General features: G+C 36.6%; 1 protein-coding gene and 1 pseudogene across 1 annotated transcript; one reads left to right on the top strand and one right to left on the bottom strand.

Annotated features, from left to right (window-relative positions):
- Window positions 1–15,845: 15,845 nt before the first annotated feature.
- Window positions 15,846–22,937, bottom strand: LOC149630031 (uncharacterized; annotated as a pseudogene).
- On the top strand, window positions 19,232–21,137 carry LOC149630032 (uncharacterized). The gene is made up of 2 exons (XM_089851331.1): window positions 19,232–19,793; window positions 20,962–21,137. The coding sequence occupies exons 1-2, from the start codon at window positions 19,391–19,393 to the stop codon at window positions 21,135–21,137; spliced, it is 579 nt and encodes a 192-aa protein (XP_089707457.1). The 5' UTR covers window positions 19,232–19,390.
- Window positions 22,938–23,514: the final 577 nt, after the last annotated feature.

Raw genomic sequence — 23,514 nt, 5'->3', positions numbered from 1 at the left:
CTAGGTGTCTTTGTCTATTTTAGGCCTACTATATATTTTTTACTTTACCTCTCGTTGCGGGAGGTTTACATTTACATAAATGCTATATTATAACAGCATTATGAATCTTTTACGGTGCCATATTGAAAAGGGAAGCTGCAGCCTTAGAGATGGTGCATTCTCTTCATAAACGAATCGTTTAATCATCACGCACCCTTCCTACTAATTATGCCGACTGACAGGCGGACCTCCAAACCCATCGCGTCCTACTCTTAACTATAACGGAAGAGTATTTCAACCGGAAACATCCAATAAGCTTTACGGACGACCGATCATCGTACAAATTGACTCTTTCTTTCAATATACTTCGTAGTACTAAGGGAGCCTGAAACCAAGGGCAAATTAGTGTTAATTGTGAAATCCAATTAATTTAGTTTGATATCGCGGTATTCAAAAGAAAACAATACTGATTTTGTTTTCATTTTGAAACCATATATTTAATTTCAAAAATTGGTCGTGGATTAAGGCTTACGCTAGAGAACGATTTTAACCACTCCCAGTGACGATGATGACACGGAGAGGTATTAGACTGGACGCTTCTGCGTGTCTGTTACCGCGTTCGTATTTAATCGAAGTAGTTCGATGAAGTGTCAGCATCCCTTGAAAATAGACGAATGCGTCGGGCGCTGCGTTATCAGTATTAAAACATTAATTTGGGTCCTTTATGAAAAGGGAATGCCAAAGTATAATGGTTCTAGTGAAATGGACGAGCCGTACTAAATTGAAATTTCCCTTCCGATCGACAAAATTATCGCCAGATTCATTAACAACTGGTTGATGGCTACCCCTACTAATTTAAAGGAATTCTAAAGTCTTCGTTACTCTTACCTAGTAAAGACATACTACCTGAAATAATTTCAATAGTAAAATAAAACCCGATCATGTTGTTGTAGAATGGTTTTAAATGAAACGGAAAAAACCAGTTATTGTAAAATTTTAAAAAATTCATTTCATTGTAGACATTATTCCGCAATGAAAATAAAAGCACTAGGAACTGTTAGATCCGAGTGTAGTTTTCTTCCTTGCAAGTGGAGATTAGCTCAAATATTGATTAATAGAGTAAAATGAGACAGAGTATTTTAAAAAACATAATAAAAATCGTTCGTTACAAAGAAATCAATAATTTTCAAAGGCATTGCTTTAACTTATTTGGTGTGATTATTCACTTATGGTATAGTTGAGTTACTTTCTTCAGTAGCTCGTGTTATTAGTTGCAAAAGGTTTCTTGTTAATTCTGAAAGGTGGCAGAAAAGCTCGCTCATAATGACAATGATAAATTAGCAACAGTAGGCTGTCAGCGATCCTGGGAAGACGATAAGCCTCCGCAGCTAGTTGGAGATTTCCCCTTCACGATCTGCTCGAGCAACTACAACGTCTTCTAAAAGTACGGGGCTGGGGGTTGGAGTAATATTAAATCCGGATGGCCAAAATGTTATTCAACACGAGGGACTTAAGAGCGAATATGTCAAGCCAATGACACTTTACCAAACTAGAAACATACTTGCAGCACCATAACATCACACGTTCTAACTATCAGAAGTGGTAATGAGAGGCTTAGTTAATGTCCAAATTAAAGGAAGTAGTTGCACTTAATTCTGTTTTCACCACAAGGAAATAACAAAAGCATCAAGTGCCCAACTTATAGGGTTGATTTTTTTAGTTTGTCAGAATATCTTGGAAAATCTACGTAAAGTGTTCATTAAAATGTTGAAGCACAACGAGAGGCCAAATGTAATTTCTTCATAGGTAGCCGAATTTGAACAAATTTACCTCTTTTTTACGGACGAGTTTCATGTGTGACATCGGCTTTATAATAGAAGGTACGTTTGTACTTTGGTTCTTGGCAGGTAGTTATATCTAAGCAGCAAAGTGAGCGAGTCGATGATCTCCGGTATGGTATTATTCGGAGTGTCCCATCGGAGAGGACTTTGCGCGGAGTTAACTGGATAAATTATCGAATTAGAGCGCGCTTCATTAGACGTTTCATAAACAAGGCGCGTGAAATCGTTGAATTAATTTTACTCGGGGCCGATTATAAGCCTAATTTATAAGCACGCTAGCTAGCTCTCTTCAAATACAATAGTACTGCAAATAACACACCTCTGTTGTCATTCCAAATAAGTTAAATATCATGAATGGAAAAATGTCCATTTTGTAATATCGATAGCTAAGCATCAGGGATAGATTTAATTTTGGAAGTAGGGATGGACAATGGTTAGTATTTACTTCAGTCCAAATCACAACCCAGAAATTTAAACAAAGATTGTAACTTCAAACTGTACTCGTCCATGGAAAGCCAACACTAGAACAAATTTAGTTCACGTATCTATAGAGAAATGGTTTATTATTCGGGAAAATATTTGTAAGCCGTGTGTCTTAATGGACTGAGAAAGTATAACGCTACAATCGTGAAATCAGATCAGAGATAATACACCCGACTTAATTACCCATGCATTAAGTCCGCATCGTCTATATTTTAATTCAAAATGTAGCAGCTAGTGTCGTGCAAAACTCGTCTAAATTTCGTAAATTTTTAGTCAAACCAGGATCGCTGAGCTTTTAACTACAACTTATTAATTAGGATTGCTAATTGTGTCTCTCGTGCGAAAACTGTTTGGGTTTTCAACCATTGTTTATTTTAGAAATGGTTTCATTTCAGAGTTTTTGGAAGAAATGTTTGCTGTTATATGCATGATTTATTGAAGAAATGGTTTTTGTTACATACAGGGTTTATTGAAGAAATGGTTACTTTCTACGTTATATCGAAAATCTATCGAAGAAATGGTCAGAAATATTTTGTTTCTAAAATATAACATATGCCCATGTAAAATTCATCACGATTAAGGACTTCACCATCCTGTTTAATCCACATATTCATAGTAACGTTCAAAGTGTAACCAGCATTTCAATATGGATATAGTTTTACAGTATTTAAGACTACCTACAAACAAGCCTACCATTTCGTCTCTGAAAATACTCCCCGAGCTTGTAACTGCCTGGCTCCTGTGTTAAATGAACCTCGAAGAATACATTAAAATTCGCAGCCAAACTACTGAAACCCAGGTGACTTTAAAACTCGTTGGAAAAAGTATTTTTTTTACAAATGACTCAGCATTTCCAATAAAATTATATAGAGCATTTTATTTAAATGGACGTGGCAGCCCGTCTCTGCCTAAGCCAACAGTAACATTTTCGAGGGTCTAAGCGTAAGATATTTTAAACTGTGAAGGTTCATTTTAAGGATCATGATCATTCAGTTTTTAAGAATATTTGAAATGACTCCTTCAATGTCTTTTCTGGCAAAATATTTTTACTTCGTAGTCACCAATGCTTCAAGGGATTTTTCGTTTTAAAGGTGTAGTAACACCGTAGATCTAACAAGATAAAATAGATTGAAAATCTTCACCCACGGAGGTTCAGTTACGCTGATTCTGAAACTTTGTATATTTGGCCTCTTTATAGGAGACGTTCTTCTCAGCAACTAAGTTGTTCACTGTCAATTCACAAGTGATTTACAAAGTTTTCTAAACTTGATTTCCTAAGTAGCTTCCCCCTCGGTTTTTCGCGCACTTGAAAAATGTTACGATGTCTCTTTCACACGTAGTGGGACAATAAGTCTTTTCGCTAAAGACGGAGGATTTTAAATCCTAATGGTGCCAATGACAAAGTCCTAGAATTACCAGAATGAGAGGACAACAATCGCCCACCGGTATCTCTGGTCAGCGTTGACAAAGGTTTCGTATCTTCTGCTATATCTATTCATTCGATGACGGTTAATACTAAGAACGGATATAGCTTATCAACCGTACTAATAGTGGCGCTCAATCGTCCTCCAGCTCACGGAATCTCCTTCCGATTTGACCCGTAAAACCTTCTACGGGCTTAATGGGTGTCATATGTCAAGGCGTTAAGTACCCTTCACCAACCATTCTTTAAAGGTTCGAACCGTTTTCTTTCAGCGATAATCTTGAAAAGGCCAGTTTACTGAGTTTCATAAGCGTATAACTTATAAGTTTCCATTCTGCATCCACGCGTTAAATGTTACTGCCCTTTTTAAATGTTTGTAGTTTTTGGGAAGAGCCATCTGGTGAGTTATTTATTGTAGTAGGAATAGCAAGAGTACGTAAACGATGTGGCTATTATGGGTTAGACCATCTTGTTTTTACTTAAGTGAAGCGTATCCACAGTCACACATGGACAATTTGGCAATGGCGGACCGTTCGTTTCGTACCATTTTGAAGGTAATTCAAACAAAAAATGGAACTCTTAATTGCCGGAATGTTACCCGGTAAATTGCCGTTTTTTTCGGATACGGTATTTTTATATCGCTAATCATTTATCAAAGAAAATTAAAACCGGCGTTAGAGCAGCATGGGACACGAAACTAAAGAATTAAAATTTTGAATTGCACTGTATAAAAGAGCCAGTGAAACGGCGGGGAAGTTAGCGCTTTCAACTTGCTTAAAATAGTAACGTGAAAATCATCTGGTCAGATGGATGTCTCTTTTTGCTGAACGCACGGGCCTCGTAATGACTATAAAAGATAGACTCTCTCCAGGTCAGTATAGAATGGCTGGCTTAAGCAACACGAAAGAGGCTTTGCCCCAAATCTGGTCCTCATCAATCTTCCATTGCAGCTCAGAATGGGGAACTACAACTGGGCTTTTGCCTCGCACTATCGACATTTTACACCATATTTCAAAGGCAAAAAGAAATAAAAGAATTTGAGAACCGACGTGTCATTCACATTGCCTCAGCGCCAATGAAAAAATATATTTACCGCTCTCAAGTTCTATGCAATTAAAAACAAAAAACAAATGCACATGGAAAGATTAGTCATTTCGGGAAAATGTGCTTCAACTCTGAAAGCTTTGGAAAACACCATACATTGGATGACACCGTGCCTTAATGGCCCTTTAAAGTAACTTTCTTAGCTAGAACAACGTTGATTGGGCAATTTCCCCTTCCCGTTTGTTTACACATGATCTCTGTGTCTGAACTATTTTATAGTGTCACCTATTAGATGATATTAACGTAGAGGCACATTTAGGGTCGACCCCGTAGTCCCTACTCTTTAAAATATCCCAAAAGATGGGAAGGAATTGTCGAGTGGGTAAGTAAAAAAGTAACGGCTTATAAGGACGGAAACGTAAAAGCGCCACCTAACCTTACGATCGCTCTTTCGTTTTCTACTTTTCTCTGCCAGCATGCATGGGAGTGGGAGTCAGGAGACTCCGGTGAAAAATGGTGGGGCTAATTTGGGTGGCTCCGTCGTCGATGCATCACGTCAGTCGTCAGCCAGATATCGTCGGCATTTGTGCCTAATGGGTGAAAAGCTTTTACCCGGCACGTACTTCCACCATACCCACTTGACCCGACCGACCATCAATCATTATCAGCAACGCTGCAGCGAAGAGACCATTCCGTACCCAACCTGATTTTTCATTGTTTCTCAACCATCACCTACTAGGCTTAGAATCATCACGGTCAAACTAAAATTAAAGGACAACGATGTGCGTTACTTTCAAAACGTATTAACGTACTATCACGGTTCCTTGAATTGTAAAGGGGAAGATTTCCATCGGAAAGTATTAACGTAAGCCAACGGTTCCTTGAAGACTGAGTAGTTCACCTCTGAAAGTATTATGCTGGGAACACGGTTTCTTGAAGTGATGGGCAAACAGTTGACCTCTGAACTTATCAATGCATTATCATGGTGTCTGACTTAAATATGCCAGATACGTATCGTATCTGTCTTTTGTTTAGAATGAGTTAATGAGACTGCAACGATCAGATATCCTTATTATCTAATTACCTATGCAATGAGTCAGAGGCACCTTGTAGTACTAGTTTTTAATAATAGCAGGTAGGAAATTATGATTATATTCTAAAAATATTTTATAAAATTACACTAAATATATCCTTTTTCGTTTTGCGCTCTTCAGAGCAGGAAAATGATTGTTCTGAACCTTGCTGGCTGGCTGACCGTTTTTTCTCAACCTAGTGAAAGGTTAAACATGGAAGGGAGGTGTCTGCTCGTGAAGCGTAGCTTAGGCAGACTCAGCTAGATGTAGATTTTAGTACATCCAGAGAAGTAGAGTCTTCTTTACTATTTTTCCCCGGTATTTTTATTTTTGGACACATAACTCCTTTCTGCAAGGGGCTTGACTCATATTGTCTCAATTAAAAAAATCCGAACCAAAACTTTTCTGAAGAGAAAAGAGAGCAGAAATTATAAATTGGTGAGAATCATGGGTAAACTATTTCACTATCTTGTAGCATATCTGATAGGATTTCTACTATGTATTTTCGTCTGAACTTTCCCTTTTCTTTATTAGTCCTTTAAGGATGAGAAAGTGAATTTGTGGAATCATCCATCCATTTTAGTCTCTGTGGAAAAACGCTAGCCCTACTTCTATTCCATCATAAATCTTAACTTTTCCCCAAAAAATTCGTCTAGAGCAATTTTTTATTCACCGCGGCTGAGCTGAGCTCGGAACTCATGCGTAGAGGTTTTTATTAATGACCTCGAACGTTAGAGGGCGCGAATGTCACCCATTCTCCCATCCCTGCCCACCTTCCTCCCGAAAGGATGAGTGATGAGATCGTTTCTCGCTCCGGGAGCGCATTAAGACCGACGACCGACTCAACGACTAAACCGCTCGATATCCAAGTCCAAGCCCCTCTCCGCCTACTATGCCTATACACGTGTTTTTAGGGCATACGTTCCTATGCCACATGAGCAACTACATGGTTCATGTTCGGATTGTCAGTTGCTGTGTTGTATGATGTTCAATGAACCAAATCCAGCAACGCCAATACACTTCTAATATAACCAAGACACATATAAGGAAGGAAGAATTAAGGGCCAGCAGTTTGTACATTACCACGATATCGTATTCCTATGCTGTTGTTGTGTTCAATAAACATTCACTGAAAACATCAAAAGACCATTTTCACGATAAAAAAGGTAGACTATACCCTCGGTATCGAGACATCCGAGGGATCCCCCGAATCTGAGCACACTCATGACACAAAATGATTATAGATTAAGCACCAATCGCGAGAAGGGCGGGACCGCCATGTTAGGAGAGTTCCCTAGCGCTAAGAGGCAACGCCAGATGGAGCTCGCCCTCGCTACACGGGGGAGGCTAGTCAATTCACACTGCCGCTTGCGGTGTTTCTTGGGAACTAGCCTTGCTGACTACCTTTCCTATGGCATTACAGGAATGATATATTTTGAAGAAAGAATAGTAGTCTAACAACTATCCACACCCGAATGTAACACTTTTGTGTCTTGTTAAGTTGTTACTCTCCCCTGGAGTAAAGAAATTTATGGAAGCACTTGCCTTATGCGATCGGCGTACAGGAATAGTAGTTGCGATTGAAAAAAAATAAAAGATTGACCGTTCAACACGCCATCTTCGTCGTCATTTCACTTCCGAGGGGTTCATTTATTTCGCGGTGGTGGTCAGTGGTCAATACTGAATTTTGCTCATCTCCTTTTCAAGGGTCATGGATGTAGTGGATGAAGTGCAGAGGAATTTTTTGGCATAAGATGATTCCCTAGAACTCTACGATGTGCTGTTTTACTGTTTGGCCCTTTGGAAAACGGGCAAGAATGTTTTCGTTAAGTTTTTGAGGATTGAATGTAAAGTCAGGTGTGGATTTATGACTTCGGTTTCATTTTAACATTTCAATTGCTGGATCCTTACCATTTCTGCGAGGATCTAGTCATTCGCGAAAATTTTGTACACCTGATTTCTGATTTCTAAATTTTTATGAGCATTCCAATGATTACGGAATGAATTTCTTAATTTCCGTGATTACGGTTATTTTAGGTGATTTCCATAATCCTTACACTGATTTCCCGTTACTACAATCGGTGAAATCATGTAATTTATTAATTCGATCTCATACAGATCGATGAATGACTTTTTTAAAAAACCCTAAAAATGACGTTTATGAAAACAGCTGGCTCGGTTCTATTCGATAAGAAGTTCTCGCGATCTAGCGGCAGTGAAATGCATGAAAGGTTTGGGGTTTCCGCGCATCCTATCCTTTAGGTTGGGTTTTCCAGCAATTCCCTACTAATGAGCGGAGATTTATCACGGTTCTCGGAGGATAAGCCTTTCTTGCGAAAATATATGGACTATAAAAGAGTGAAGAAGACAAACCGAGATAGTTCCCTTTAGAAAAAGACAAGCACCCTCGTCGACCCTTCGTCGTTGTAACATTATGTTCTCCCTTTCTATTGTAGACGCTACTAACGATTAAAATAACTGGTGCGGCAGTGTTATAAATCAGGATTTTAGTGAAGTTATGTAATGTGCGAAAATTATTAGAACATTTTAATTAAGTATCTATTCTGCCAATAAAACCTTTCTAGAAAGTAACGATTCTGATGTCATTCCGACAAAGCCACAAGACAAATCACTCGGTTTTTCTTAAAATTGTAAAAGAGGCATAAGCTTGAATTCAAACGTCAACAAAGGCAAGACGAACGCGGTTGATACAACTTTTAATTTACCGCTGTAATCTGTATCTATTTTTGAATTAAATGAGGCATATTTCTTGACTATTTCGCTATGCAGATAGGTCTTATAATTTGTTCAAAAATCGATCAGAAATCTCTTGATTTTATCTTTCCCTTGCCTTTAAAGCTCAACCTATTTTAGGTAGACAAATTCATCAGCCTGAAATCGAGCGGATGAAAAATGATTGTTGAAAACAAGGCGACTTTTTGCGAACGCCCCCGCGACCGTTAGCGTCATTTATCAGAAAATAAGAGACAAGAGACGTTGTCGCTGAGCTTCTAGCTCAGAGAAACGCCAAAGAAAGACTCAGACAAGACATTCACTGGGAAAGAAAAAATGCCTAGAAGTTCTAGAGCTCCGATGTCCGGGTTGTTCCCGTCCAATGAAACAAGAGAACTTGTAGAAGATTGTGCTTGGAGGGACCTCAATTGCAAAACAGCGTTTATGAATCGGGAAGGGATGAAGCCATCCATCTTGAGGCGAACTCCCCTTTTGTCACCCTGTCATCTGTCAGTGTCATCTAGACCCCATCACCCATCCCTACACACAGCAGACATCTAAGCGAAAAAGAAAACCCCCACCCTTACTCTTTCTAATAAAGCAAACGGTAATCAAGTTAAATCTCACCGAAGTGCAACGATTTAACGACCACTATTTAAAAACTATTTTCGAGAGCACTATTCGTATAAGCGTTTTATAAGGGAAAACCTATGTTCAATTCTTAGTAGTTTCAAGGAGGTGCCATCTGGTGAGCGACTTCTCATCTTCTATTTAAAATACCAATATTTAAAAATGTAGTTGTTTTAGGAGAAAAATGTTAACCCTTGGTTGTGCCAAGAAATATATTCGCAATTCCTATGGTTATTTTGAATTCCAAGAAAATTACATGCTCACTCAAAATTTAACATTATTATTTTAAAATAATATCTGAAAGCCTTCAAAAACATCAAATAATTATTAATGTAAGATCGGGGATGATGGTCCCGTATTTGTTTCTTTTAAACCATATGGCTAATGAAACAAAAGTAACGAATTCCATGCCCTTCATTAGTTTTTCATCGTAAGAAGCATATAAAGAGAAGATTTCAAGAAAATTAGCCTCTTGTCATGACAGTGTGTGTTGTGTTAATTATAGCCCTAATTTTAGAGGACTTAATGAGACAGATGTAATCCCACACCTGACAAGAGATAGTAATAGCTCATTTGGTGGTTATTAACATGGAAACTATTGTCCTCAAAATATATGGCTATTGATTGATTATACGCATAATGTCGCAAGCATATTTCTCTATGATAATAAAGTTACCGTACTTAATTTTAAATATTCTAAAAGCACTAATATTTCGATTGTATGTACAAATTGATATGAATCTCCACTCTGATGAAAAAAAATCGGTTAACGCGAGTTCGCATTTTGCGCTTCCATAAAAGACTAGTAGTTAATAGTGATACGCGGTTCTAAAGTCTAGACTCGGACAGCCATGATAAACGAGCTCCTTTTCTTAGAGAAACCCTCCCCCCTTTCACCTTCCCTTCTGGGCTACACATTGCATCCGACGATAAGAATAGAGCCAACGTTAAAATCCTCCTTCAAGGAAAAGTCGCACGAACGAACGTTTTTCGATTTAACGAGTAAAAGAAGACTTTGGTTAACGATAGCGCAAAAAGAAATTCATGCACTGAAGTATCAACTTTAACCCTTTCACCCCCGTTTTGTGAAAATGCCGAATATAGAAGCACATACTATCACCGGTCTACAAGTTTCTATATTTTACGAATGGTCGTTAATTATTTTCAAGCCTGCTCTTGCAAATCTTAAAACATGACAATACTATACATTCATGGCTCCAATTTTCTTACGAAATCGGGAGAGCTGATACTACTCAAACGTTCTCCATGGAATAACTTGATCCGGTAGAGTTTGGTCTAGCATTCCTCCATTTCTCCAGAATAATCCGGGTTTCGGCACCATAATGTTTTCAGATATAAAGAATGCCGGGAAACTTGAATGAATACTTGAAAAATTTAATCACAAAAGCATACTTTTTATATAACTCTACTTCTTATTTAACACGCCATCTAAATTATCCAAATGCGTTTATTAAATGCATGCTATTAATCTTTCTTAAAATTAGTTCCGATTCATACAAATGAAACTAGGGTGGTTTTCCTATGTCATGCAAAAAATCATATTTAGGGAAACTGATGTTCACAGATTGTCCCTTTAAATTTGTGAGATAAAGCATCTTAGGGTGGGCGGACTTGGGCGAATTTTTACCCTTATCTTATCCTGAAATCTGCTTTCTTCCTCATTCACGTCCCACCAATGCAAATTTATGAAACTATGAAAGAAAAAACCCGAGAAAAATTCAAAAAGGGGGAAATTCTCTTTTCCATTTTTGTGGAAGATTTTCCGTTAATTACTTTCCGCATTAAAAACTCTGTAAATTAGCCATAATTGTTTCGCTTTATTAAAAGAGGAACATCCATCATTGGCTGGCCAACGCTTGTCATCACCCCGACCCCTTTTGTCGATTAACGGAGCGCATCTCAAAGCGGGTTTAGTGATAATGGTTAAATATATCAAAGTGTAATCGTAATATAATTAATATAAATATTATTATCTTTGGATCATATTTACATTATACTTTGATATATAATAAGTAACAAAAACTGGAAACTCGAAAGTACAAAATATTTCCAAAATAAAATGACGGCTTGTCTTTTTTAACTAGTATATGCTAAGAGGCTCTTTTATCCTTATAATTCAAGTAATTGTTAGTGATTTATCATTCAGTTATCGAAAGCAAAAAGTTAAATTAATTCGAAACTTGAAAAATATTTGCGAAACTAACTTTTAGTTTTTTTTGTCATTTCAAAATATTAATTTTTATTTTTATCAACAGTTTTATAGCAATTTTCGCTTATAAGTTATTAGATAAACTAAATTCAGGTACTTTTTATATAAATGAGAAATCATCACGGTTAACATAGAATTGAGATGTTATCACCATCAATACGTTACTGAAAGACCTAAAAAGTCATGTAGCGCCATCTAAGGCATTTTAAACGAGTGTCGGTTTAGTATCATATTAAAGCAACCGATCCGATACTATCGGGAAACCCCGAGTATCGGTACCAATACCGATATGGTATCGGTACCGGTTCATTTTTTGTAAAAAATAGCTTCTCATCCTTATATTGCCAGTTTAAAAAAAAAACAAATCCGACGAAGCACGGGCTTTAATAATATAGGCGGCTAAGCATGGATGATTTCATAAACACATAACAAAAGACTTATTTATCTGTAAAATGATGACTTTAAAAATCATAGCCTTTCTGGCTTTTCCCCGAAATGGTTGAAATTTCATGAGGGGAAGGGACGGTTACTGTTTATTTTTAAATTCATAACAATGTAAGCTTAGCGGTTCGGACGGCCAACACCTACAACACTTTGTACTTTGGTTCCCTGAACGCTCAATACAATAGAGTGAATGGTCAGCGCCTCCACAAAGACGGTCAAGGGTAAGTTTTTAAAATTTAGAATTGAAGTGTAACGAGGACTTTTAGGTTTTGCCTTGAATAAGTTAATAATTGATTGTGAATAGTTTCAAATTTTGAATAATTCTGAAATTACACGTTACAACAAAGAATAGAAAACGTAAAAAATTAAGTGAACAAAATGGAATGACTGAAGTACCAGATATTCAAGTTTTTCAGTTTAGAGGCATGCTTATAAAACATAAATTATTTGGAAAAAATGCTAATCTTCAGTTCTCTTCACCAAAATTCTCTTGCCCAAAATATTATATTATGAAATTTTGCAATATTTTCAAAAGAGCTCGCATCGAAGCTTTACTATGTAACAAACAAATGCGACATCGTTAAAATTTGCCGCAAGCATGTCCAATGTATAGTTCTTGAAAGGAAATATTGCTGATTAAAAGGGACAATAGCGTTTAATTTCATCTACTATTCGTTTTAAATACAACCTAATCCATCTCTTTTATCCAAATTTGAATGAAATGCGACATCGTTAAAATTTGCCGCAAGCAGGTCCAGTGTAGTTCTTGCAAAGAAATATTGCTGATTAAAAGGGATAATAGCGTTTAATTTCATCTATTATTCGTTTAAAATACAACTTAATCATCTCTTTTATCCAAATTTGAATGAATGATTTATAAGTCATTTTGAATTTCCAACACAAGAAGGGGGAACCAATAGAAGCATAGCCGCGAAGCGAGTCATGGAACGAGTGACGTACATCACGTAGAGGGTCTATTTTTGACGTTTTTGTCTGTCTGTGTGTGTGACTGTCTGTTGTTAATCCCCAGGGGACTGCGTTCGCAGTTTGCAAAATCGGAGCCAATGTGTTCTCATAATTAATACCGAAGGGACATTAATGAAAACTGCCTTTGTAGACAAAGACTTGAAAAAGTAGAATATAAGAGATACCCAAAGTTTCGCGATTTTGCAAGAAGCGTACGGGATTTGGTGTAAATGTTGGACCTCTCGATTTAACTATAAGGACAGTTTTTATAAATTTCCAAATATCTATGTAAGAACCTTCTCATCATTTTGTGAAAAATTATTACGAGGTTGTATGACTATTGTTGTATCTAAAGCATGGTTTTCAGTTGGCGTAAATCACGACTTTTTGCCCGACGTCAAGCGACAACCGAAAAAAAACCTAGTTACGCTGGACAGAAATTACGTTGAGTGTGGCGATATTAGCTTTCTATTTTTTCGGCCGCGTTCAACGTTAACGCTCTGCGCGAGCCAATCAGCAATAAGCTAGAGTCGTGACGTCATTTTCGACCACGCGTGTTCGGAATAGGCCGGCCGCGGTCCGCCATCTTTTTATTTATTTCGTACCTGATCGAGTCAATAACTAGTACAAATTCCTAAGAATGACGAAGTTAAATGCTGAAAGGTTTATTGAAAAGGTTAGGAACGATACAAATATGTATGATACTAGAAACAAAGATTGCAACGAAGAAAGACAATAGATGGTCCGCAATTAGTGCAGTGTTCAGTTTATCTGTTAAGCCTTGGTTCCATTATTTGCATGAACTTCGCTAAGTGAAAACGCTATAACGCTGGACGACAACGTAAAAAACAAAACTGACGTTTGACGTCCAGCTGCAAAGTAGTGTTTCTCGGTCAAGTGAAAACCATACTTTATACAAATTAAGTTTTGTCATCGTGTCCTGTGGATAAGGGAGTGGCTCAGTTATATTTATGTATATGAAAACAAAGGTTTCGGTGTTATTACGTTTCTATAGTTACTAAAACACAGCTTTGCATTATGATCATTAGCATTTTTTAACATCAATTTGCGAGATCGATTTGTTTCACAAGCCTAACCCTTATGTGTATGCGTAAATTTGCTAATTTATCATTTTTCTGATACAATTTTATCGTGTAACTTTTTTGGTGCAATGATTTTCATGAAAGCATAGATTTTTTTTCCAATTTCGGGTTGTTACTTTGAAGGAAACAAAACTTAAATTCTGAAACGTTGTGTTCATTAGTGAGAATTTAAAAGTAATGTAAAAGTTAATAGTTGGATATTTTTAAAAGGCCTATAGAACAGGACTTTTGGGGTTTTGACCTAGAACATTTGAACATAAAGATGAAAATTGGTACATGGGTTGTTTATAACCCTAGAAAAATATACTGAAAGTCCCCTGCTGTAAAGCGTGAGCTTTCGCCACCATCTTCGAAAATAACCGTCGGGAATGCCAGTTACAATGTATTCCACACTCTTCCTCAAAAGTTATGAAAATCGGTGTACCTTATAGTTTGGTCGCCATATTGCTGATATCGAGATTCTGTTGTTGTGAATTTCATTTTTCAAAAGAGCACGAAGAAAGAACTTCGCTACGACTCAAATATGTCCATTAAAATTGTCATCGATAGAGTGAGTATTATTTACTTGATCCAGCTTGGGGCAATGTTACGCAACACTGCCATAATCTTTAGCGCACTTTGTGAAACATCATAGGCCAAGTACAAACTAAATAGGAAGATGGACTGCGAAACCGAGTGTATGCAATTCTCGCTTGTCGTTCTCGAACTAGCTCTATATAAGTATATCATTACGAAGTATAGGTATTGTCATGCTTATGGAACATATCTTACAAACTTACACTATCTGCAACACCTTCCCAGATACGTTCCTTGTTAGCTTTATAAGTGAAATCATATATTGTGTTTTACTTTACTTGTCGATAATTATGATCTAACGCTAAAACTATAACAATATTTTTCTTGTCATCTTAAGAAATATTATGACGATGTGCGAAAAACTCTTTACATTACAAAATTCCATCCAGGAGATTTACCAATTCTCGAATTCCTATGCTTTACGAAAGATGGGTAAATTTAGAATGGGTAGCCAGCTCAATTTAGTTTATTAAAAATGTTGAATATTTATTGTAGAATGAACGTAACGTTTATTCCCACCGATAATATGTTTTACACGGTAAGGATTGGAATCGGATTAAAGCGGGTGGAATCACTTGAGCTTGAAAAATTTCAATTATATTTAAATTCCGTTTAGGATGGAGATGTTTTTCAGCGTGGGATAACGGCTGACTCTGAGACTCTGAATTATTTAAGTGGATTTAATCGAACTCTAACACACATAAATTCGATTACCGAATATAACATATTGTCATATTTCCAAGAAGCCGAATACCATATATCACTGAGTGGAGTATTTCAGGTCTTTCTTCCGAAGGTGTGTATATATATTCATCTTTGGTAGACTTCTACCAAAACCCTTATTTTCTTAGGTGTGGATGATTATCGTTCTCTTTCTCGTCTTGTTCAATTTCTTCGCGATTGCCAATCTAATTGTAACGGGAGCACGCCGGAATTTTTTTGGTTTCTCCGCCATTTTCCAGAACAAATACCAGACTGCCAAGAAAGTTTTAATGTCCACCTATTTCGTAGGTAGTTTCATATTGATGGAAATCTTCAAAGCCAACCTGTCTACGAAATTGACGGTTGATATTGACCGTAACATAAACAATTTTGACGATATTTTTAACTACCCCAACAAACGGATTGTAGTGGAAAATGACATAAACCTCCTTTATTTCTTGGAGGTACAAAAGAGTGTCCTAAATAACGGCGCACGAAGAAAAAGCTATAATAGACTAAGGCTCATTTAATTGAATGAAGTTAAAACATGTCTTCGATTATAGTTAATGATATTCCAATCCTACAGTTTGGTTCAAAACTAACAGAGGAACATTTCTTTTAGTATGTCGGGAAACACTTTTTGTAGTTTCTCTACAAATTTCTTCAAGCATTAAATTTTCTCGGTTTTTATTTAACTTAACTTCTCAGTTTAAGTGAATAACTGAGGGGTACTTTGTTCATGCACTTGCACCGCAATCCTTCAAATGACTTGAACGATATTTATTGTTTGCGAAACAGCCGAAGTTATTTTCTTCGTGTTTCGATGAAATGGATAAGGAACCTATAGTTTCTATTCCGATCGTATTATTGACATACATGTTTATGGCATAGGAAATGCGCAGGGATGTTAATGTTATGGGGGAAATCGCACGAAGATACGTACAATTCTCCAGAAAGGAGGGAGACAACGACGACGTCTTCAATGAAGGGAACGCCATCTACATGGGCAGAATTCTACATTTGGAGTACTATTGTCTTCAAAACTACCGCGCTCAAAAAGCTTTACATTACGCTAGCGATAATTTATTTTCCGTTGCAACCGCTTTTCAATTGTCCAAGGCGGCTTCGACTACAGTGAAAGACGCGGTGAATATAAGGTAATAGGCATTTTTATAAGCAATATCGTTTGGTATCATTTTCTCTACGGGCCAGACTTATGAACTTTTGGGAAACTGGACATGATATCAGAAGCAATTATCTGTTGAACAGGAACGCGTGTTCAAAATATCTGAACGTAAAACTAAAGTTGGAGTTTTCGAAGACATCCCTCGGTGATGTTGGCGCAATATTTCTCGTGTACATCTTTACATTGATGATGTCCTTTTTCTTAATGCTTGGCCACTTACGACACGCTTTCAAAAATAGAAACATGGAACAAAGACTCAGAGATCTTGAACTGCGAACCTACAGCTTGCACTAAATATTACAAAAACACCCATCTGGAACCGTACCTCACGCGAGAAATGGACAACACTATCAATTTTGAATGAAAAACGAGTGTTAGAATTTAAAATATTTTGTTTTTCAAATTAGTGTTCGTAGTGACGTATAAAATTTTTCACATGTTTCTAGTGAAGTATGGGATTTTAAACAAGTTTCAAGTGATGCAGGAGATTTACCAGTTTATAGCGATGTAAAAGATATGGTAAAGGTTTCTGGTAATTTAGGACATCTAAATGACGATTTCCCTTTTGGTAAAGTTGGCCAGTTATTTAACAAAGACTCAGAGGTCTTGAACTGCGGACCTACAGAATGCACTGAATATTACAAAAACAAGCTCTGTAAACTTTGAGTGAAAAGCCACGTTTTATTTTAAAAATATATTTTTCAAATTAGTGTTTCTAGTGACAGACAAGATTCTATAGGTGTTTCTATACAGGTAGCAAAATCACGTTGACACAAAGATTTAATATAATGTTGAATAAGCGTGCTTATTAATGTCTTTCACACAGTGCGCAAATCATCTTAAAACACGGTATTTCCAAACGTGTTTAGTTTGTAAAAATTACATTAATGTTCCGTATCGTGTTTTGTAGAACGTGTATTACTGGTTAGATTAACGTGTATACATAACCACACGGAGTAAAAACTGAGGTCTTATACCTTCAAGTTGTTGATTATAATATGGCATGATCTTGAAATATTATTGCACAAAAATTGTAACCCTAGCGTAGATACGAAAATATATTCCGTTGTATACCTTTACCCCTTGCCTGGTTCCCTATAATGGAATCTCGGGCATGAGTGATCTGGCGAAAAAGGGTGTAGCCATCTAGTTAGATAAAAGTGTTTCAGTGGTGTAGTTTTGGTTTGAGCCACCGGGGACGCCTCTTCGTTAACGACCCGGTATACACGATTCAATCAGTTATACATCGGAAGAAAATTCAGCGAGATCAGAAGCCCATAACAGACAGAATCTATAGCGGTATAATTCTGTGTAAGAGAAAAATTTTAACAAAGCTGTGGGGATACAAGCTTTCGAAGGGCGAACTTCCGTCCTACATCACCTCACCCTTCGAAAAGTCTTGCCGCCGGAGCGAAAATCATGTAGTTAAGAAAGGGTGAATATGAAACCTGGTTTTAAAATAAAAAAAGACACCCAGCTTGTACTTCTGTCTGTTAGTAACGCTTTCATAGCGTTTAGCTTACAAAATACGATTAGTTACCTTAATAAACGTATTTTTAAATATTAAGCATTCTCATCTAAAATTAATTTGGTTGTTGTAAGGTTAAAATACAAAATGTTAGCATGATGGGCTAACAGGATTTTGTTTATTCATTTTTGAGTAACGTTTTTAAAATTTTAGTTGCAGGAAGTACATTTCCACGTTCAAGAATTAAGCGTAAACAACGCATCTAGGGATTGAAACAATCTCATCGCATAACCAAAATTAGTTCATGCTAAGATACTTCCTGAAGGTGCTCCAGCACATTAACTATTTACGACTGAAAACTATTATCTTATCGAATAATCTTATCATTTCACGATTAAAAATTTAATATTAAAATGCCAAAGTGAGCTCCTTGCATTTTATCATTGTTAGATATATTCGTGGTATAAAATGATGTATGGTCCTTGTCACTTCAAGTAGTGAACTTCCATACCGTTGAATCAAATGGTAATAAGATTTTCCCCTGTAAAATAAGCTCCGTATTCCTACGAGGGAAGAGTTACGGTCTGAAGGAGATACACCTTTGATGTTTCTTCGACTAACTGGTTCGTTGTTGGAACAAATCCTCATTGGGGAATTGCTAACATCTGATGCTCTTTCTATCCGATTTCGTGGACTCTCTTAGGCGCCGGCGGTTTTCGTCTTACCAAACCCCAAATCAGTTTATTCCCTACTACTACAAACTGCCCTTTATGTGTGTTTTTTGGAATGAATAATAATGTTCGTTTATGTATTTTCGTTTTTAGATCTAACTATTCCCTTGGTCAAGATCTTAACTCCTTAGCTCACACCGTTTAACAACTTCAGACCCAGATTAATGAGGCTAATATTGAAGACCTACAAAAAGAAATTACAGAACTTAAATCATTGAACAAAACTCTAGTTGAAGAAAATATGAACTTCAAGAAAGCAGTGCTTAAAATTAAGGAGCTTGAGAAAGGGTTAGCGGAGTCTGCAAAAGTTATTTCTGAAGTAAGAGCTCTAAATTTTCAATATAAAAATAAAATTAAGATTTTATAGCAGAAAAATACAGAAAAACCTAGGTTTTGCTTAAAACAAATTGCCTGTTCTCCTTCAATGCTAAAATTTTACACAGGTTGCGAGAATTTATAAGTTTTTGACGATATATATTGTGTGATTGAGCCAGATTTAAAGGATTTAAAATTGTACAATGGAGGCAAAGGTTACAAAAGAAAATTTGAAAGGACGGGGGGTCAAACTGTTGGGCGCCCAATGGAATTATCTTTTAGGGATCAATTATTTTTAGTATTATGCAGGCTTAGAGTTGGACTCCTCGAGCAGGATTTGGCTTATCGCTTCAATATTGCGCAAAGTACAGTCTCAAATATATGTAATACTTTTATGGATTTGTTGGAGAAACGTCTAACTATGTTTAAAATTTGGCCATAACGACAAGCTGTGGATAGTTTCATGCCAGAAGAGTTCAAATCAAAATTTGCTAAAACGAGGGTAATCATTGATGCCACCGAATTATTTATACAAAAACCTAACGATTTTAGAATCCAGAGTGATACTTGGTCTTCTTATAAAACTCACAATACTGCCAAGGGACTTATTGGCATAACCCCAAATGGGTTTATTAGTTTCGTATCAGATTTAGTACCTGGTCGAATGTCTGATGTGGAACTAACCAAAGACTCGGGTTTATTGAAGCTTCTGGAACCTGGTGATTGTGTGATGGCCGATAGAGGTTTCGTGATTGCAGATATTCTAAGAGAGAAAGGAGTAGAGCTAAATATTCCCCCTTTTTTAAACAATAAAGCTCAGTTGTCACACGAGGAAGAAGCGTATACGCGAGAGATAGCTATAGTCTGTCAAACGAAAGAAGAGCCCTGAGAAATTTGTCCAAATTGGTGTCGCCACCATCGACCCCATAGTAATTTATCAACTTGTTTTGTTTTGTCAATAGTCGTCTGTAATATAGTCTGTTATAAACAGATAGGCTTAATCGCAATAGAACCAATACATTTTGCAATATATATTTAATATGTTTATGTTTCATGGTTTTTTACGATCATCGAGTATTATAGAATATGAAACAAAATTAACGACAAGACACCAGTTTTATCTTTGTTGAACTAGCATTGCAACATATTTTAATGACATAAGTTAAAGTACTTGTCCATAAGTAGTTCAGCATCAAAGCGTCTTCAGTCCACGTCTTCATCAGAGTCTTCACTGTCTTCTTGCATATTAATTTTAAGAGGTTCAATTGTGGTTTCGATGATGGGATCTTTTCCCCAATGCATTATATTCTCGACGTGCTTTATTGCCTTTCACCAATTTTCTGGTGTCACACGTTCAATGACCCTCAATGTTGCATCTTTGACCGTCGAGAGTTTGAAACCAGAATTCTGCTTCGCAGCGTCGTTCTTCACTTGTGCTCATATTAGTTCAATCGGGTTAAACTGGCAATGGTACGGTGGAATCCTCACTACCGTGTGACCTCTACTTTTAGCAACCTCGTCAATTTCGTACTTCAGGGTTCTGGTTTTGTGACGTTTTATTATTTCATAAAGTTCACGTCGAGAATATAATGCATGATTATTGGGAAAAAGATTCCATCATCGAAACCACAATTGAACCTCTTAAAATTAATATGCAAGAAGACAGCGAAAACTCTGATGAAGACGTGGACTGAAGACGCTTTGATGCTGAACTACTTATGGACAAGTACTTTAACTTATGTCATTAAAATATGTTGCAATGCTAGTTCAACAAAGATAAAACTGGTGTCTTGTCGTTAATTTTGTTTTATATTCTATAATACTCGATGATCGTAAAAAACCATGAAACATAAACATATTAAATATATATTGCAAAATGTATTGGTTCTATTGCGATTAAGCCTATCTGTTTATAGCAGACTATATTACAGACGACTATTGACAAAACAAAACCAAGTTGATGAATTACTATGGGGTCGATGGTGGCGACACCAATTTGGACAAATTTCTCAGGGCTCTTCTTTTGTTTGACAGACTATAGTTTACGCATTCATGTTGAGAGAGTTATCAGGGCGGTGAAAGAATATAAAATACTGAGTACAATTTTCCCAAATACCATGCATAATCAGTTAAACAAAATATGGAAAATATGTACACATTTAGTTATTTTTTGTAATGAGCCATTGTTAGATAGAAACAAAAAAGTTTAATAATACTAATGAAATTTTTGGCATTTTCATTCTTTTTATTAAAAATGGATTTCAAAACTATTTCCGATTTTGATTTCTGTAACTCTGAGTTATTTTTTCAGGTACAGTTACTAGGCTTTTGAGGAATCTATATCACACATGCTTTTCTAGGAACTGAATTCCATGCTCAACATAAAATTTTAACAGCTTTGTAACTATTTTATCGTAAAAGAAGCCCTTGTCAAATTTAATTCGAAGACATAATGGGTGTTCATCACCACAATCCACAAGTAGATCACACCATTGAAGACCCGTAATACCAAGCTGACCTTGTATTTGATAATAATAATTATGGTTTGAATCCAGGAACACTTCTCCATTTTCGTCTTTTTTTTAGAAATTTGCAAGTTGCTTCCTTATTTGCCAAAGCTGCATCAATGCTTAAAGCTTTTTCCATGCACTTTGACAATGTTTTAATTTCCAAAAGGCCAAAGCCGCTAGTTTCCTCAAACACCAGCCTATCAGGTGATGAGCCTAACATTGGAATAGCAGGGTTTACGCACAAGCCAACTTTCCTTGTCGCAATACTTCATACTTCTTTGTAGCAAGATCTTCATTTATCAATCCTTGTTGAACATACTTATTTTTAGATAAATCCGCCCCATTAAAAATCAATTTAAGAAAAGTTTCATTAACACCTTTCTTGCGTTTGCATAATAAACCAAACTTTGAAGCAGTGATCCTGCATTTTCGCTCATTTTTCCAGAGAAGACAATTTGATTGCTCTCTGGTTTCTAGCTCCAGATTTATTGCAGCATCCAATGTCAATTTCAACGTATCTTGAGTTTTCAAAAATGCTTGCTGCCAAATAGCCTTTATATCATCCACTATTTCAAGCAAATCGACGGGGAGCGCAATTCGAGTGTCAATGGGTATGCTTTTTGGTTTACAAACTTCTGGCTCAATACAAGGTATTTTTCCAACTACTGGTGCAAAATTATTCTCCTCTTGGATTAGACAAAAAAACTGTCGTCGCTTTCCAACTCTTAGTCTTTCCGTTACTGACTCTATTCTATTACGCAAACCTCCGTCTTCATTAGTCATATAGACATCTAAAGCATGATAATTTTGCTGGTTTCTTTGCCTTTCTTTAAGGACTTCACTTGATTTAGCAGGGGTGTGCTTGACAAATTCTAACTACGCAAAAGATCGTTTGGAAAGTTTCTTATTTTCCGTGGGAATATTCCAGGATCGAGCCTTTTCTGTACACAACAAATCGTCGGGAACAAAGGTTTTGCCCAATCTAACACAGTCCAAAATGTACCACAAAACTGAACCCACATGTTTACAAACACCCCCGCATCCAGCTTTACAAGCACACCATGCTAAATCAACTTGTCCTGTAGCGCTGTTCAGCTTAATAGCAACATCGTACTTCGTTGATATAGAAAAAGAGGCTTCAACTTTACTTTTTATAAACACATTTGAATCTGCCTCTTTTTGAGATCCTGGACTTAAAAAAACTTCCGTAACTTTACTCGCCTTAAACATTCGATAACCGAGAATTAAGTGTTTTTTTGCTAAAGCATCGTGATGAAGCTTTGAAATGCAAGCTTCATCAAAGTTTGATGGCATAACTTTCAGCTGTTTTGTCCAGTTTCCCTTAGGCAAAGAAAATTTTCTATTTATTGCTTTCTTCTTTAAATTCTTCAAAGAAGACCTGGAAATGCAACCCACAATGTAGGATATATTCACTTGTTGGTGTGATAGTGATTAGTGAATAACTTACTTTTTGAAACTTTCTTCTTCTACTACTTGCATTTTAAACGTAAATCAAATCTTTGGAGTTGCAAAATCCATTTAATTAAATTTCACCATCAAAAATATCACAGTTTAGGTTAGGAGGTTGACTAAAATCCCTGGTAGACTAGAAGTAGAACTGACAAGCGACAAGGCTTAGCACGGACTATGGCCCCTGCAAAGGATGTGATGCTTTTCTGCGTAGCTTTATTTGACGTATTTCCGGGAACATCTCAACAAGTTGCTCAAGACCAAATATTTTATGATATGGCCTATTGGGCACGGGTCTGGGACGCGAGTGTTAGACCGGTTTTCAACAATTCTTAAAGATGACTCGGATAAGAAAGAATTGCAGTGGAAAAAGAGTGAATTTCTAAGAAAGGAAAGTAAGGGCAAGTTTTCTCACTTTTTCGCGGGAAACTGTGCGCCCCTGAGGGACCAAACTCTTGTCCACGATTCGGGAAAATAACTTTTCGGTTCGCTATTTTAACCAGGAAAACAGGTAATGAATTTACTCTTACCTGTTATTTTACTTGATAGACCCATGTTTATTTATTGATATTACTAAATTTTTAGCAAGTTTTAAGAACTTTCCAAA

The sequence above is a fragment of the Phalangium opilio genome, unplaced genomic scaffold (genome assembly GCF_054372755.1).
Source record: "Phalangium opilio isolate 3A_F unplaced genomic scaffold, DU_Popi_V2 ptg000104l_1, whole genome shotgun sequence".
NCBI lineage: Eukaryota > Metazoa > Arthropoda > Arachnida > Opiliones > Phalangiidae > Phalangium > Phalangium opilio.
This window is presented reverse-complemented; position numbering and strand designations above follow the sequence as displayed.

Bases quoted from the DNA above. Each gene is read 5' to 3' on its own strand.
- LOC149630032 (XM_089851331.1), top strand. From the start codon at position 19,391: ATGCCAGAAGAGTTCAAATCAAAATTTGCTAAAACGAGGGTAATCATT. The intron at 19,794-20,961 runs GTCAAACGAAAG...TTTGTTTGACAG, and splicing joins GCGAGAGATAGCTATAGTCT to ACTATAGTTTACGCATTCAT.